Source organism: Chroicocephalus ridibundus, chromosome 2 (genome assembly GCF_963924245.1).
Source record: "Chroicocephalus ridibundus chromosome 2, bChrRid1.1, whole genome shotgun sequence".
NCBI lineage: Eukaryota > Metazoa > Chordata > Aves > Charadriiformes > Laridae > Chroicocephalus > Chroicocephalus ridibundus.
The window spans coordinates 55878412-55896567 of NC_086285.1; the positions used below are offsets into that span (position 1 = coordinate 55878412).

The following is an 18156-nucleotide window of genomic DNA, read 5'->3' on the forward strand; positions in this document are numbered from 1 at the left end:
AAGATACACGGGCAACACAGCTGCTAGTGAAAAGCTGAAAAGAGAAGGAAAAAACAATTGCAGTCCCAGAAACATCTGATAAAGTACATAGGCTTTATACTGTAATTGAAATGTATTTACTCTACAGCATACACGTTACTCTTTGTGACTGCACAAGCACGCGTTGAACTTGTATGAGGTAACAAGAAGAAATAAATGGCTGGATCATACAAGACCTTGTGTAGCTGAAGCCATACTTCCAACTAAACTTTTTATGTTAGTCTGCACTAAGCTACAGAGTTATTGCAAGTTACAAGCTTGAAAGAGTAACTGGATGAAATGGTCGTGCTTTCCTCAGTTTTGAGCTTATGAAAATTAATCACATGTGATATACTACAATTGTTAAAAACTCCCATATTTCACCATAGGCCAAGCAGTATTTCTAGTAACAATGAATGCCTTCCACATGCATCTGATCTCTTTAAGTAAAAATGTAAGTAATACTCCCTCCCAAAGGAAAGTTACAGTAGATACAAAGATGATGTGCAGAACATCTATGAGATGGTTTTTTGGTTTCAGCATGTTCGACAAGAAACTTTTCCAGACCTATGGAATGAAACTTTTCTAGACCTAGCCCTGACACTGCCATTTTTGCTCATCTAGGCAAGCAACCTCACTTCTCATCCAGTGACAGAGAGATCCTGGTACACCACGAATCCTGCCAAGGAAGGGTCCTAATCTTCAATAGCTTCACAGTTCCCATTGGAAACACTCCAGGCCACAAACAACCTAATAAGCACAGTACCAGAACAAACACTGTTAAGACATACTTTCCAAGCCTTTATAACATCTGAAAAGCCAGACTCAAAAGGCCATCTGAGTTACTCCCACGACTACTGTAAAAATCTCTGTATTTCCAAATCATCTGCAGTTAAAATGAAAAGACAGGTAGACAGAAGCAGAAGAAGGGCTATTAAATTGGGTGTAGACATACAAGTCTTAAGAGTAAAATCCCAGAGGATGTCACTTCTCTCCATTTTTTCCATTGGGCTAAGCTAGGGGTTAACTTAAAGCATTAAAGCTGTAGGACTGCATCACCCATTTGGGTGGGAGATCCCACAGAGGGGAAGGAAACCTGTCCCCTGCATAGACACTCGCTCCTATCAAAACCTTAATTTTGATTTTGGTGTTTGGAGTCTACATTTATAGCAGCCCGCTTGGTTTTGTACAAAACACAGAGTTTCAGCTTCAAATTTAACAAGCACAGTGACACCCTGCAAATACTAACACACATCTACCCAGATCTTTACTCTAAATTCTGTTGCTTCATTTCATTTTCCAACTAAGTCTTCTTTCATAGTCTGACAGTGACAACTAAAATGATGTAGTTAAAGTAATAAACAGGGAATTTTAAGTAGCCTGTCAAAATAAGTGACATTTATATCATCTTAGTCTTAAACTCTCATGTAAAGTTCCATTCAAAGTAACTTCTTCATTATACAATCAAATGCTAAAATTTACCTTCCCCATTGAAAGATGCTGCATTATCTCTCACAGCAGTTAGTGGGCTCCGCATCATTTCCAGCAACAGCATTTAGCGCTTAACAGCTGTTTCTTCATTACAACTATGCTTTACTTGTTAGCAATTAAACTCTCTCAAAAGCACACCAAGTCAACAGAAACCTCTGACATTTTGTTTGCAACCTGCTGAGGTATCAGCAAAACCAACAGGCCACCAACTGACCAATGCACTTATTCCAGAGGCTGGCGAGTGCTGCAACTTTAATACACCCAAGGGCGACAATACCACCACAGAAGGAACTCCCCTTTAATTTTTCAAGGTAGCAGAGATGACCCAGTGATTTTAGATTTCTCCCACTCCGATTAAAAAAACATAAAGAAATGCTTAGTGCTACACAATGCGAGACAATTAGGAAAAAAATGGTGAGGACAGGGAAGAAATACATGGTAAAAAGAAATGCTGTGAGAAGGGGCCTCTACTTAAAGTTTCATTCTTTCCGAAATTCCAGCAGTCTGGAGTAGCTCACAAATGTTGCATACTAACTTCAATTTCTTTGCACTAACAAAAGCTTTAAAACATTATTTACATTGTTTTCTAGGCTCATGCATCACGCCTGCAGCACCTACAATGCATTAAACATTTAAACCCCTGTACTTGTAAAATAGGTGATGTTTCCCCTTCTCACAGAATATCACTGCCACCAGCCAAGACTTCTTACCATTTTTGCTTTAAGCTTGATGTTTATTAGAAGACCAGAATGGGGGCAGGTTTTCTTGTCCTTTGAAAGGTTTTTGATTTGTTACTTAACTAAACATGTTTGTACAGCTTTCTTCATATCTACAAGTCCTTAATCCACAAGATGTCAGTTGAGGCAATAATTATATTAATAAATTGTAGACAGTCTAAGAAGAAAAGAAAGATGGAGAGGCATTTGGAATTAACATGCTGTGAATCAGTCCTGCATCATCCTCTGTCAGTGGCATTAGCAGGCTTTTTTTCCTCCCTTCTTGTTGCCTTTTAGTAATAATTTTCAGTGCATTTGACACATTTCATCTCACTCAATGCACTGAACCCTAATACAAGAGAACACCAGTTTGTCAAACATACATTATTTGAGGATGCATATCAGTTAATCTTAGGCGGCTGACATTGTCAAAGACAGCTGCACTGGTAAGAGCTAAAAACATGCCAGGCAAGGAGGAAAGGGAGATCTTGTGAGAGCAGAAGCGTGGCTGCTGAGATACCAGCACCACGCAAGGGCAAAGCCCCCAAATTCCTGTCTCTGAATTCTCCCCAAACCAAAAGCCTCCCGCACCCGGTTCAAAGCACACATTTCCACTGCTGTTGACAAGAGGAGCTGCAAATCTGAAAACATTAATCGTCTACCTGGCACAGGACCCAGCATCAGGTATTTTACCAGCCAGATGAGAGCAAGACTCCGTTCTGAAAAAACTTTTTAGTTGTCTATGTTAGTTTCACAGAAGCCTCTGTGAATATTTATGGGTCAAAGCACAGCACATGATTAAGTTTTTGCAGCACTAGAGCCAGTATTTGCAATTCAGGATACTTACATTGTTTTGCTGCTATGGACATCACAGAGTGAAGTCCCAAAACATTAGTTTAAACAATAAACAAACAAGAAAGCATGTTACAACAGCAGAACTTCTAGCAATGCCAGGCTTTACATTTTAGCATTTCTTACAGCTATTTAAATTTTTTACAGCTAATTTAAAACGCTAAATGCATTCAGCCTTCATCAGGAGGCCCATCATTCAAAAATTGGCCATTTTGGAGATTATGCAAGATACCTGTGAGCGTTCTCCCTCAAAGTTCACAGGAGCTGGAGACATGATAAAGTAATTATGCTGCAAACCCTCTGAGATCAGTCTCTATTTCTGTTTTACAATTTGGCTCAAATCCAGATGTGAGCCAATAAGGAAAATAAATGATATATTATAAAAATGAAATTCTTATTTCTTCAATTTTCAAGCCCATTTATATTATTGAACATGGTTACCTGAGATTAAGAAAGAAAAACGGAAATCAAGAGGACTGCAGCAGCAGCAGCGGTATTTTCTACATATACTTAATATGAACTTGCCATTAAAATAAATTTTTAAAAAGGTTAAAATAAAACCAGAATGGAAAGAGGGAGTTTAGTTTCACATACTAACACTGTTTCCGATCTAGTGACTTTAAAGTTTTTACACATTTAACAGACTTAGACATATAGAAAAGTAATTTTTTTATTCCTCAACTTGGCTTTAAAAAAACCCCAACCCCCTGAAAAACACAGATAAAGACTCAATTGCAGAACAATTCCTTGAATTACATAACTGATTTCTTCCAAACAAAGGGCTTCACGTTGTTATCCTTACTATTCACTTCTGCCATCTCATAAAACAGAAGACATCTGCTGAAAAGATTCTCTCAAGAAGAAAAATATGTAAAAGTCACTCCCCCAAGTACACTGTTTACTGCAAACAATTATGACATTTCAGTGGTAATATTGCTTGCTCTTTAATGAGAGACTATTTTATTTACTCGGAACAATTTTTGTATACTACTAATTTCCAGAAATTAGTAGCAACAGATAATTCTCCTATTTACAACTCCAAGGTAAAACCATATCTGCCATTCCACTAGTGAAAACGCTGCTCTGAAGGACTTTGTTCATTTTGGACCCAACAAAGAACCAGAGAAAATACCTCGAGAGAAAATACTCTTTGCCCCAGCGCATTTACAAGGAATCTATAGGACTTCAGGAAGTGACTCACTTCCTTCTCACAAAAGGGTTAGGTTTTATTTGGGATTTACCACATGGCAATGCTCCAATGTAAATCCCCCAGGAGGAGAGACAGTAAACAGGCATCGGTAGGAGAGAACAGAAGGAAGACCTCACCAAACATTTTGATAGTGAGGCCTCTAGTCTGCATTCCAAGATCTTGAAAAGCTCAGGTTAGAAGGAAAACATTCTGACATACAGCAGCCAGTTCAGAATAAACTGTCTATGGGTTCAACGGCCGACAACATTCATTCAGAAAACTTCTCTGTTTAAGCAGCCAACGATATCACAGAGCTGCTTTGTTTCTCACATAGGCAGCCCATTCTGTTCTACAACACTTAGTAGTTCCTTGGAAAACTTTTTTTTTTTTTTAAGACAAGTGGTCCTATACCAAAATCATTTTTCTTCAAACTATAAAAAAAGAAAAAAAAGAAGCACCCTTTCCACCTGATCCTTGATATGACTTATTTGTTGCACTGGAGACACATACATTACAAAAAGAGACAGAAACATTAAGAATAGAATGCAAGAAACATTTCTTTTTCCTATTTTCCATCTCAAACAATACTTTAAAAAGAAATCATTGCCATCTCTATAAGAAGACAAGGCACAAAAATCTTCATCCTGAAGCAAGTCAAGTTTGGAAAAGGAATAACCAAGTAAGCACTGTAGAGCAGAAAGTGGTTTATATAGCCCAACCTTAGCATTATCTTAACAAACCACCCTCCCAAAAGGCACTAGTAGGACTTTTTCATAACGAAAAACAAAGAAAAGCAGCAGATTTGGGTGGGTGAGTATAAAGAGGATGCAGGTATTTTGTTTTATAGTCTTTAGTAGACAACGGGTCCCCTTGTTCCTTGCTCTACACCAAGGCAATGCCCTAAGTCTTTACAGAAGGAGGAGGATTTCACCTTTTGGAACCAGTGCGGGAGAACAGGGTGTTCGGGATGCACTTTGGAAAACAAGTGGCAGTTCTACAAATGAACTCTCCCAAGTACCTGACACAGAGTGGAACGAATACAAGTCTAAGACATTTAATGCCTGACTCAATAGAAAATCTCCACTTCATTTGAGTGAGTCTTTGAGTCAGTCTTTTACTGCAGAGATGGAAGAGAAGAATTCAGGTACACTTTAATCCAGCCTGCCCCAAACAGATTACTTCAGAGCGGAGGAAACTGTATCTTTAGCAAGTAGCGTATGTGTAAAGTAATCAGAACTGTAAGGGAGACACCAAAAACTTTTCCTCTTTTGAAATGCACTCAGCATCTCCTCTGTGGGGCTGACGAACACACAAAGTTAAATGGAATAGAAGAACATAATTAGCTTGACTTTCATTAATACCCAGTAAGGACATTGTCAATATGACCAATGCTATATATAAAATTTCCTCCAAAGGTTGTGCCTAGCAGTCTAGGTTTTGGCTGAGACTTCCCACTGCCCCTTGCACAATTGCATAATTAGATTTTTCAAAAATATAAACGAAACCTTTCACCCCTCCCATGAGGCTAGCTGTGTCAGCTTTAGAACATACGTTCTCTTTGCAAACATGCCAACATCTTGTGATGGATACTCTGACAAGTGCTGATGCTGCTACGAAAAACCAATGCTTGGCCACTAGATTTTGTGACAATGTCAAGAGAAAAAATAATTGCTAATTCTCTTCCTCCCACCTCCTGTGGAAAACCTGAAAATGAGATATTAAAAAACAAAACAAAAAAAGAATCAACGAATAGTCACAATTAAAAGGAACATTTAGTACTCTAGAAGAGAGCTTTAAATTTAGCATTTAATTCATCCTCTAATATCAGGAATGACAATAAGGAAAAAGTCTCCTGCTTGTCCTTCAATCAGTACAATCCCTTAAGAGTCCAAGCTTCAAAACATTCACATAAAATATTAGCGTTATATATTTGCAGCAGAGAAACTGAACAAGCAAGGCAATCAATCAATTTTCAATTACTTGTGGCAACTAGATAAGATGATAGTGCACACGCTAACTGACAATAGTCACCTAATGAGCAGGCTCATGTCTTATGGAAGTCACGAGCCCCTGGGTTACATAATTAATAATAGCCATTTACAATCATAAATACGTATTTCCTCTTTTGTCTTCACGAAGAAAGTTTATTATATGTAAACTGAGCTGTGCTCACACAAAACCATCCAGAGTAACTTCTTTTTGCAGGGACCATACTCTGTCTCTTATGTTATGGGGAGGAAGTTCAGGAAACGCATTAGTAAAATTTCAGGTGTAGCAAAATTCAATAAATAAATTTTAAAGTTTATTTTAAAAAGCCACAAACAACTTATTTATTATTTAGTACATCGAAGCATTTTTACATCCCAGTAGACGTGTTCTGAATAATGCCATACTTACAACATCAAACTTCTGTGTGATGTTCCCCTGGACATCAAGCAAATAAACTTTGCCATAATGTGTTCCCAGTGCCAAAAACTGGAAAAGAAAGAGACTGATTACATAAACTTAAAGACACCACAACCAAAACTATAGCAATGCTAAATGAACTCTGGGATGTTCAGCAGATTAATGATTAGCGGCACCGGGGAAAAAGAAACTACCACTTTCTATAGACAAAGCTTATTTTAACTGCACCTAAAGAATAAAACAGGGCTTCAAGCCCATATTACTGTGATAGTGCAAGTTAGCTGTCAGAATGAGTCATGAGGACCCTCATCCACTGACAACTAATGGTGTGTCTGCAGTCCGTACACACTGCCTGATGGACTGTGGCAGCAAATTAAAAATGCAGCGTGAAAGCAAGGACCAACACAGATCTGAAATAGTTCCTAGATCCTTTCTGCAGCTTTGTTTCAATCATTTGCTTTGAGCTTTATTTTTAACTCCCCTTCATCATTCATATAGAACCAAAACATTCAAACACAGTAGAAGGCCACCAGTAACCCACTGGTAAAATACTGCTGAATTATGGAAGGTCTCTGACAGTGCATTTAAGCACACATATAACCACTGGGTTTGCGTTCCTTCACATAGTAACGCTCCTACGATGAACATGGTCAAGACAAATACACTTTTCCTCGGAAATCTCAGGAGTTTCATTCTAAAAACCAGTAGCAAGATAAAGAAATCTCCACAAAAATGCATGCTATCACAAACTTATTTTGATACAAACAAGAAGGGAATCGATTCTGAGAGATCTGCTGTTAATTGAACCATGTGAACTACACCTAAACAGAAAAGGAAGAACTTCGGTACTACTTGATTTATGACAGGGGTTTCTTTTATTCCCCCCTCCTTTCAGCATTACTCAAATAGTCTAGGCTCCTCAATTCTCTGTATTTCACTGCATGTGAGCATGCTTCATTGCAACCTATAATGAAATGCTCAAATTTACAGGCACTGCTAAGCGTGTCAGTCAGGCAGCACAATCTTTAAAAAATAACCTTACAGAAAGTCAAGGTTTAAAAGGATTTATCAAAATGGAATTGCTTAAAATGAAATTTCAGTTCAGGCACTTAAAATATGAAGCTACATTAAAAGGAGTCAAAAAAGGGAAAGAAGGGGTTCATTAGAAATTCATCCCCTGCAATGCCTTTCACTCCTGCAAGGTTGCCTTTTTTCAGGAAGAAAAAAGTCCCCCGGGTAAAAAAATCAATACTGGTTAATAAAACATCAGGTGTGCAGACATAACTAGGTATGACTATTCCACTGCACAGGCCTGCTTGAATGCACCAGGTGCCATGACGATTAGTCATCCAGTGCAGACTGCAAGCCTGGTGAAAATATGATGCTTTAGCAGTGAAAAGAAAAAAAAATAATTCTGGGGGGAAATTAGTCTGAATACAGAAGCCAGATTTTCAGGATTCCCAGCAAAGTTAAACTGCTTTAATCAGAGGCTTATTTTACATAGGCCTGTATTACTCTTTAGCAGCGATTTTCCTGCTCTTGCAGGAAAAAAAAAACCAAACAAACAACAGAACAAAACAGAAAACACCTTCACAAAACCTATAACCCAGCTTCATTTTTAAGCTCTCTGTTGTATGAGACCTATTCCTAAAAGACTCCAGTACCTGGCTTCTAACAATATTGATCCGTCTCATAAATAGTGTATCTATTTTTCTGGAAAACTAAAAGTGCTGGGATACTTAAACGGCTTTCCTGTGTTGTCACTCTGTGTGACGCTATAGTTAAAGCTGTATCTGAGCGCATCCTTGTAGAAAAATCCTGTTCATCTCTCGGCTTTCAAAATTTACCTAAGACTCAGGAAAAAAAGGTAACACAAACAGGCCACAAGACCAGGAGGAAATGCGTGCCAATTTTGCACGTATCTGTGTAATTCTAAGTTGTCAAAAACATTTTAAAAAGACTTATTGTTTTCATTCGCACAGTTAAAATACAAGCTTCATCTTAAGAGCCTCTTGAGCCATGGCAACAGTCCTTTGAGTAAAAGAAACACAGCACAAGTCAATCTAAAAATATAGCCAAATAATAGAGATAGATCCCTCAACAATAACTGTTAAGGAGCTATTACTGCCTGTGAAAAATTATACATTCAGAAAACAGCTATTATGTTTTACATACTAAGAGTTACTTGACAAATCATTAACTCATACTTGCATGTGCATTCCTCTCCTTATTTTTAACATATTGAATAAGGGAAGGGGAATAGAGAAGTGTTAGTATGACACTCCCCCAAAAAAAACCAGCCAAAGAAAAGAGGAAAATTGTAATTACTTTCTTCTACACCGTATTAACAGAAACTCGTTTGTCTTCCACAGCTGAATATGTGCTAAGCTGACCCCTAGCATGATCAAGACTGTGTTCAGTGATTCAGGTTGTACGAATAAGCACAGTATATGCCAATTTCCTTTCTGAATAAAGGAAAGTTGGGACTGTATCCCAGTTCTAGTTCATGATACTGTCCATAATTAAAATCAAGTGAGCATTCTCCCAGTAGCTTATGTAAACATCCCATGTAACAAATCACTGCACCTTGAGTTCTCACCTCATTTTCTTACTGAGAAAGTGTACACTGCTCAATACAAGCTCACCATGAATGTTGTTTGTATTAGTGTTGGCTTGCACTGCACCTCTAGATTTGGCAGCACTTCTACACAGAAATATACTGATGCATTATAAGTACAGATACATACATAAAACCATAGAGAAGTTCTAGCTTTGCCACGAAGTCATGTAATACCTTTTCATGCACTGTCATGCAGCTGGCTGCATCCTTCTGGAGAATTTCAGTCACTCCATTAGAAAGCCGTTCATACTTCAGCTTAGGTTCTTCTTCACTCTCATCTTCCTGAATTTTTAAGGGTGTAAGGAAAAGGGAGCAAGAGAAAAAACAAATAAACGTTTAGAAATTTATTTTAAATAAAAAACAATTAAAAGACACCCCAAAACTAGCACACAGCAACAGGCGAAGATGGATCACTATTATCTCTTAACAACAGCCATAACAATCAAAAGCCAAACTTCCATATTTTTATCACTGGAGGGGGCTTGGGTTGTGCTTTTTTGTTATTGATTTCTCTTTTTATTCCAAAGTTCTAGGTGCAAACAAAGACTGTATAGCAGCATACCGATTCAGCTGTAAGAGGCACTTAGTTGGTATCTAAAAAGCAGGAAAAAATGTACATGTGTACTTTGTTACATAAATTTAGTCATTCCCAATTTAGAAGAAAAATATAAAAGGGATGGTTATGGAAAAATGGATGATGACAAAATAAAGTGTGCCACTGTAGCCACAATTGACTCTAAGCTGAAGCATGCAGGTTACAAGAAACTTCAAGACCTTTACAGGATGCTGCACCTCTGTAGGAAGGATAGAGGCAAAATGCTGTGAACAAAAATAAAAAGAATCCACTAGGAATAAGTTAATTGTATAAAACGCACCAATGGGTTTATGTTAAAAAAAAAAAAAGGAAAAAAAAAAAGAGTATAAATACATTGTTGCAGAACTGCCTGGAAAAAGGATCCAGACACTGCATGTTACTATGGATCATCTCTATCATGCATGCTAGGAACTTTTTCTGGTAAATACCAAATCTTTCCTCTCTTTTTCTTTTCAAGCACGTTAGGCACTACCACCCAATCACTACTTAGATACAAAGAAAGATGATGCATCAAGTGGCACAGAATGAAGAGAACGGAAACTAAGCTACATTCAAAGAACACCCAACACGTTTATCTCTTAGGAAATGAAAATCCAAGGGGCAAAATAGCTCTCTGGTCATAGACATCTATCTGTAACAGATGGTCTACTGAAGTACAATGCCAGAGAGATATTTCATAAGCTTCAGTAAGCCTCAGATAATACTATACATGCACAAACAGACACAAACCCATATATATCCCTTGGTCCTCACTGGGAAATAGTACACCTGCAAGAATAGTCTCCTACACTCACTATTAGCCCTAATGAACACATCAACATTGGGTGTGTTTCCCACATAAAACACATCTTTCCTTCCTAATCAATCAGAATATACCAGTGCAGTGCTCTAGTAAAGGAGCACCTTTACTTCCCACCAACTGCTGCTCTGCAATCCCTAGAACAGAAAATAAAAATGCAGTGTCAGTCTGTGGCAGAATAACTATATTTGTGCAACCTTTTCTTGTAGCTAATAATGTGGAAAATAAATTTGGAAAAGAGACATGCTAACTTGTTAATAAAATATACTTTGTTTAAACTGCTTTTGGAATGTTTCCCAAGTTAAATATTATGGCCATTTACCATGTGTGTTACCAGCACACAGTAATATGTACATACCCTCATACAAAACACTTAAAAGCCATACGGACACATAGAAACACTCAATATTTAGCCCCATGCTTATATAAATATGCTGCAAAGAGAGGCCCTTTTAAAATGCTATTTGAGAGTTTTATGACAGAATACAAATGAGATTAATATAGGGATGTCAGCAGTCCATGACGTAGCAGTTTGAAGTGAGGTGTCAAAATGTCCACCAAGAAACAATTTTATTCAGTAAATCTAACACCGAACAAAGTTGTTACTAGACAGAATGACACTGTCAAATTACAGGGCTGTATATAAATCAGCCAAATTCCTTGTGCCTACAGATCCTTAATAAATGACTACAGGGTAGAGGGAGGAGGAAAAGTCAAAGAAAAAAGCGTACATGTCATGGAAGGAGGGTGTAAGGAAGTAGGAGTCCATTTTACAGCAATTAATACATTACACCTTTTTATACACTGCTTACAAAGATTACACTTGAAATGCATGGGTAATCATTGAATAAATTCATAAAAGTAACAATTGAACTCCAGTCATCTAGTTTTTATAAGATCCCACATGTTGCTGGAGTCTGGACATCAAATGTGCAACCAACGTGAAAAGTTAATTCTAGTCTCTTGAGTAGTTTGCATAAAAGCATTCATCCATGGGCCATTAGATAAAGTTACTGTAAATAAGTTTTGCCTGTCCTATTTATGAGTGAAAACTAAGTAATTTTTCCTGCACATGCATATACAAAAAATATATACTTTCAAAAGTCAGTGCACCGAAACATTCTGCCAGGCTTCCAAAAAAGTAAATAAAATGAAAACTTCAAATATTAGGCAAAACGATGTACCCATTTCACGCTTTCTTGACAGGCTCCTTTTATGTTAAGTAAAAGTCAAGCTAAAAGGTGAACTGAAATGGGGTGGGGGGAACCTTGCTGCAAACAAAACAAAATGAAAAATGTAATTTGGAGAAATGCAAGATTTCTCTGCTGCTTCAGACTCTACCTCATATGTTAAATGCATTTGATGATCTCTTACTCAGAGTATCACAGTTTAATCATTCTAACGGCATTTTTCTATCAGGAAAAGCTTTTATGCAGTCTGAACTTCTAAAGTAAACACAAGCCAGTGTTAATAAAAAGCAAATCAATAATTTTTGTTAAATTTTAATAATCCTGAAAACCTACAAATAAAACCATCAGCAACCTGAGTTGAGACGACAGTTAGCTGCGTTTCTATGACAACCTAGAGGAATAGTACAAGTCCTGACTTGCAGCAAAGCTAAGATATAAACAGAGTGACATTTACCCCATACAAGAAAACTCACAGCTTTCCTTTTTTAAGAGGGGAAAAAAACATAAAATCAATTTCTCAACTAACATGGGTTTTTACTAAGTGTATGGCACTTTTAATTAAAGAGAAGTCCTTTAAACCATCCTAGAGGATTCTAAACATTTGAAAAGAAATTTTATAGCACTGCTTGTACCATCGCTTAACACCACTTCTATATTTTCTGCCTAAAAAAAACTCCAAGCAAAACAAGGCCAACACCACTGAATTTTGAAATTCTTGTCAAATGTCTTTAGAGAAAAAGAAATATATACTGCACAAAATGTGTAAAGCTCCCCACACGTGGCAGCCCTAAATTCTGAAAGGGATGGAGACCCACAGAGCCGACAGGAGGAAGCTACCCCTGTGGTGGTGTAAAATAATGACTCCTTTTCAACCACTGCAATGATAATTTGAAACTCATATTCCATTTAGTTTGTTACTTGCCTTTTACTGCTGAAGCTAGGAGTCAAATTGCTAAAAATACGCTGTAAAGAACACGTATCCATAAACATTTCCCATTGAAAGCACATTTCCAATTGAATGAAATACTCTAAATTAACCAGTAAGACTAACACAAATCCCTTCCTACTAAGAGCTCTTCCATTTGTCACTGTTGAACTCCTGAATGGAAAACAAATTCCTCTTCCCACACCTAACACCTAGTAGGTCTGAAACTTGCTACCAACTCTTCTTCTGGAGCAGATTTACAAAACTGAGGAGAGCTGCAAATGTTCAGTAGGCTCTCAAAAGACCAGTGCCACTGCGAGGGAGGATGCTCAGCTGCCTTTCTGAACACAGGTTTGCAACCTTCTTCAGATATTCTGCCCCTTCTTTCCTAGCTTTGCCTACAGGAACAACCGCGGTAGAATCGCGAGTAGAAAAAAAAAAAATCTGAAATCGGTCCTGGCAAAGAAAATTTCCAGAAGGAACCTGTGGGCAGTTCCCGGAGTTATTCCATTAGCCCACATTTGCTCCTGCAGCAGAGGATCTGCCCACAGGACAGTCTGTCACATGAACTACATGCTCTACTGATTGCGGATACTCTAATTATGTTACGGGCACTGACAGCAAAGTGTCATCCTTCCCGCACGATTTGCCCTCAAAGTTTTTCAAAGCCTTTATGGAAATAAACGGTGCATACATTATAAGGCAAGTGCCCTTCCTCTTTGCTGCTCATCTTCCGTCCAGTCCCAGCTAGAATTCCAATTACTACAGCTGGCCATTCCAGCCCTGTTTACGCCTGCAAGTTGTGACCCTGCAAAGCATTTAAACTCAAATACCTGAGGTCCATCACTCAATCAATTTCAAAGGAGCTACACTCACACACTACTGTGAGAAAGCCCCGGTGTCACAGGCCTTTCTAAAAGGCCACGTCTTGAAAGAAAAGACAAAACAAACAAAAATCACCACCACAGCTCATTTCCTTTTTTTTTTCCCCCCATGCTTTCTTTCAAGTTCGCATAGATTTCAGAGATTATAAGAAAAATGTTAAAATGACTCATTTCCTCCTAGCTCGAAGACCACTAAAAGTGCTCTGCCTCTGTGTATCTGAATAGTTAATGTTTAGGACACATTCTAAAATCTCATTAAAAAAACAACAACAAAAAAAACACGCTCTGATGCCAAAGTGCAAACCCAACTTTACTGCTAAAAAGTGGTAAGAGGCTACCTAGCAATTTCTGAGAGTAACTTTTCTTGACATTTAATATGGGCCAGATCTTTGGAAACCCATGTAGAACCTACTAAGAAATCACTATTTTTATTTATTTTAACAGTCATCACTACCACACACAAGAAAAAATTAAACTAACCAGTTAGAGCTCCAGAATTTACAAACTATGTGAAAATCTCCAGTAGAACCAAGGAAATCAAGTCCATTTACTTTTGAGGTAAAAATAAAGGTTCACAGAACACGCTCCTTTATGCAAAGATGAATAAACACATCCCTGGTGCTCTGCTGAGGGCAGCTTCACTTATTACAGAAATTCAACAACAAATATTGAACAACAAGAAAACAGACCTCAAGCCCCAGAATGCAGTCTCCAGGGAGAATTACTTACTTCTCTTCTTTTTGTACAGAAGCACAAAGTGCAGCAAAATACCCAGCAGAACTTAGTTGCCAAGATCACATATTACCTTTTCAGTCTTGACATCTTGACTTGATCCAAAGCATAACCATCTCCAACTGTTAATTTTTTTATGGAAATAATGCCTTAATCAGGGGGGCGGGCTGCTTGTCTCGGTTTTTGTTTTGAGGGCCTGTGGGACAGTGGGCTGGGAGGGATCTTTTCCTCTACAAATCCCCTAATTGACATGGAAGCAACGAATACTTATCCAAGTGGCTGGTACCCCACCGAGCAGCAGAACAGATGATTTCTAACCACACTGATACAAAAGATCAGTGGGGATTTACACCACCCCCCAGCCCCCAGAGCATCTGCAAAGCCTCCCTATCACCAGCATTTCCTGGGAGGGCAGGACCACACCAGGGAAGCTGTACAAACCTCAGTTTGGACAAGGAGACCAACAAGGACCTTACGAACTTTAGGACAACTGTTACAAGACTTCCACGAGGAAGAAAGCACTACTCAACAAAAGATCCAGCTAAATTGTTTTATTTAACCTCATTACCACACTCGGGAATTGTACCACATGGGTTGCAATGCCTCCTTTGGCCTGGTAAAGAAATTATGATTATCCTCAGTCTTTATCCTCTCCAGTTCAGACGCCAGACCTTTGTTAGGGCCTATCTCCCTTCATTCAGGGTCAAGAGATAATGAAGCACTGATTTACAAATGAACCTGACTTTAGATTTGCTAAACGTCATTCCCCAAGTTCTTCAGAGAAAATACTCACCTAAGTCCCTCAGACAAGCAGGTTCACTGTTCCATTAATCTGTCATCGCTAGTTCTCTCTACCCAGACTATATTTAGACTAAATGTGGCCCAGATAATCTGGTAATCCAGATGACCAGACACAAATCTCCAAATTCCCAGTACCACCGCAGGAATATCTGTATGCATCATTTTTCACTTCTTGCTTTAACATATTTCACACAAAGATACTTACTTTTTCTAGTAGCTGTATGCTAAAACACTGAGATTTCATGTTTTGTTTTTTTTTTTTTTTAACCTAAAGGCAATAATTCGTCCTGTTTCTCCACTCTGGAAATAATGCTTCAGCGTAGACACCCTTGCAGTTACGACAAGGAGCGGTTTCTTCAGCTTGGTCTGGAGGGCAAGGCAAGACGCAGGCACAGCAATTCTTCACAGCAGCTCTGCAGGGCTGCGTCTGCTGGCTGGGCTGCTCTGGATTTGGGGATGCCAGCAGAAAAGGCAACGGAAAAGGCAAGTAACTGCCCACCACAATGGCACATCAGATGGAGGCTGAAGGGGGTGGCCTGCCTTCAAAGCACCAGTAATCCAACTGTGCACAGCCAACAGGTTAAGGGTCCTGGCTCACAGCGTAACACTTCATCTCCACTTTAAAGACTGCAGAGTCCTGAACCCTCAAGAGCAAGAGGAAATATAACCTAGCCCTCCCCAAGCCTCCCCCCCTTCCAAACCTGCCCTGCTTTGTCCCCTGGCAACCCTCAGATGGGCCTTTGCTGATACCCCAACTCCCCTCAAACACTTCACCAAACCCTCCCCGCCTGGACTCCCACCTCAATTTCAACACTTTCCAGAGTGCCTACCAGGACTCCCATTTTCTTACTCTTCAAAGCCACCACGTGCTTAGTTGGAAGCTCAGTTCCAGCCAGGCAACCCTCATGGCAGAGCAGCCTATACCGAATTTTTAATGACTGCTTACAGTCTGAGCATGAAGCAGCTGTTCACAAGACACCAAAACCCAGCATGAACAGCTCAGCAAATACACTAAATTTGAATCAAAGGAAAAGCAGAGCGCAGCTCCCATCCCAGCAGCACACCCATGCCAATCTACAGATGCTCAGGGGGACAGAGATCAAGACTGACCACTGAGCAAGAGGATTTGGAAATGCAGACAATTACGTGTATTTCCATGTTCTCTTTCCATGCCTTAACAGCATAGATGTTCTTTAAATACATGGAAGGAAAAAGGAATTTTATTTCACTAACTCAGGGTATGCATATGCAAGTGAACACTCTGCCCATTTGCAGTACATGGAAGTATGTCTCGTAAAGTAAAAAATTAAGAAAAAAATCTGCTACAAGTGAAAACATCACATGGGAGCAACACATGACAGAACACATGCAGGTGGATTAATATTCTTAAAGCAGTTTTAGAAAATACTAAAAGGCAAGTTGTAACAAATTGCTAATGTCTGTTGATGATGTTACAACAGTTTGGAGATCCCTTCAACTTCCACCCCAGATCATGTCTGAAAGTCCCTCTGTTATTTGGTAATAACACTGAATAGGTTTTTTGCTTTGTTTTTTGAGAATATGGAAACGAAGAAAAATTCCTAATCTTTATCTACTTAATAGCTTATCATGCTCATAATTTTAAGTATGATAACACCTTGGTTATACCTGTGATGGGTAAATTGACCTTCTCTGCTTCTTCCTTGTTATATTCCCACTTAATAGTTACAAAACACTCAGTCTTCATAAATCCCACTCTTGCCATACGATTGTAGGCATCAGATTATGACTTGTACTTCAAAGATATGAGGTAAAAGCTTTGAACATCATATATTAACTTGGAATTGGTGTATCATCTATTTGATGTAAGAAGGGATCCAAGAATATTTTCGGACATTTGTCCACTTCCCTCTACCCCAAAAGCAAATACGGTTTTTGTTTCCTTACAGCAACTTCGAGACCCTGACCAGCTATTAACACTGGCTGCAGTGAACATGCATGCCAGCAGCATCTTACTCTTCCTCAGCACCATTTGGAAAGCTCACCTCACTTGAAGATGATGACCAGTTCTGGTCAGAAGTGGTGGGAGAAGGGAGGTGTGCCTTTGGAAAGTTTTAGAAGTCAAATTTGTCAAAAGATGCAAATTACTGAAGCAGGCATACCAAAGCAGGCTTTGCCAAAGACACAGTTATTTACTGAAATTTCTTCCATTATAACATCTGACTTCCTCAGTGTTTGCCCCCGATGCTGCCATTTTTGAAGGAAGCCACCCACAGGACAACCTACTGCCCACCATTCTGACATGGGAGTCAGAAAAACCCCTAGCCCAATTCAGGTTTCTTCTTACAACAATTGGAACCTAAACACTGGTTTTGAAAAATAAATTAAAGAACCATTATTTCTGATAAAAATAGCTGGAAATTCACAACACAAAGATTTGCCAAAATTTATCTTTTCATTGTTGAAAAACCAGAAGTGGATTGTTACTTTGTATAATCAAGAAACACATAAAGTGTGATTTAAAAGTTCATTCAATACTTAAAAAGGTAACACCTCAAAGTCATGTACTAAAGATCTTCAAGTAGATCTGGACATATTTGCTTTTTACAAAGATTCCTGTGCTCTAAAATGATGCAAACATCACACCTTCCCTGCTGCCCATTTCTAGGTCTTACCCTGCCTTCTTTAAAAAAAAATAAAATAAAAAGCAAAAAGCAAACCAGAAGAAAGCACTCCATCCTCTGCAGTTTTGGCAGACATATCCACCTGTGCTGAAGAAACAAGTGACACAGAGCAAACAAGAAGAATTATAGTACAAGTATACACAACTATTGCAAAGTGTGGCTTCATCATTACCGTTTCTCCATCACTAGCATACGGTTGCTAGACTTGTGTTCCCATCTCAATGATAAAGGGACCACCTATGCTATTTTCAGGATTAGGATCCTGACTTAATTTC

At 38.7% G+C, this 18156-nt stretch overlaps 1 protein-coding gene across 4 annotated transcripts in view; it reads right to left on the reverse strand.

Moving 5' to 3' along the window:
- VPS41 (VPS41 subunit of HOPS complex) overlaps positions 1-18156 on the reverse strand; it is a 112278-nt gene that overhangs the window by 80010 nt on the left and 14112 nt on the right. For all 4 annotated transcript variants that reach the window (XM_063325581.1, XM_063325583.1, XM_063325582.1 and 1 more), the window contains 2 exons: positions 9467-9574; positions 6664-6741 (listed from right to left, as the gene is read on the reverse strand). In XM_063325581.1, coding sequence (XP_063181651.1) covers positions 6664-6741; positions 9467-9574 — 186 coding nt within the window. The remainder of the gene's footprint in view (positions 1-6663; positions 6742-9466; positions 9575-18156) is intronic.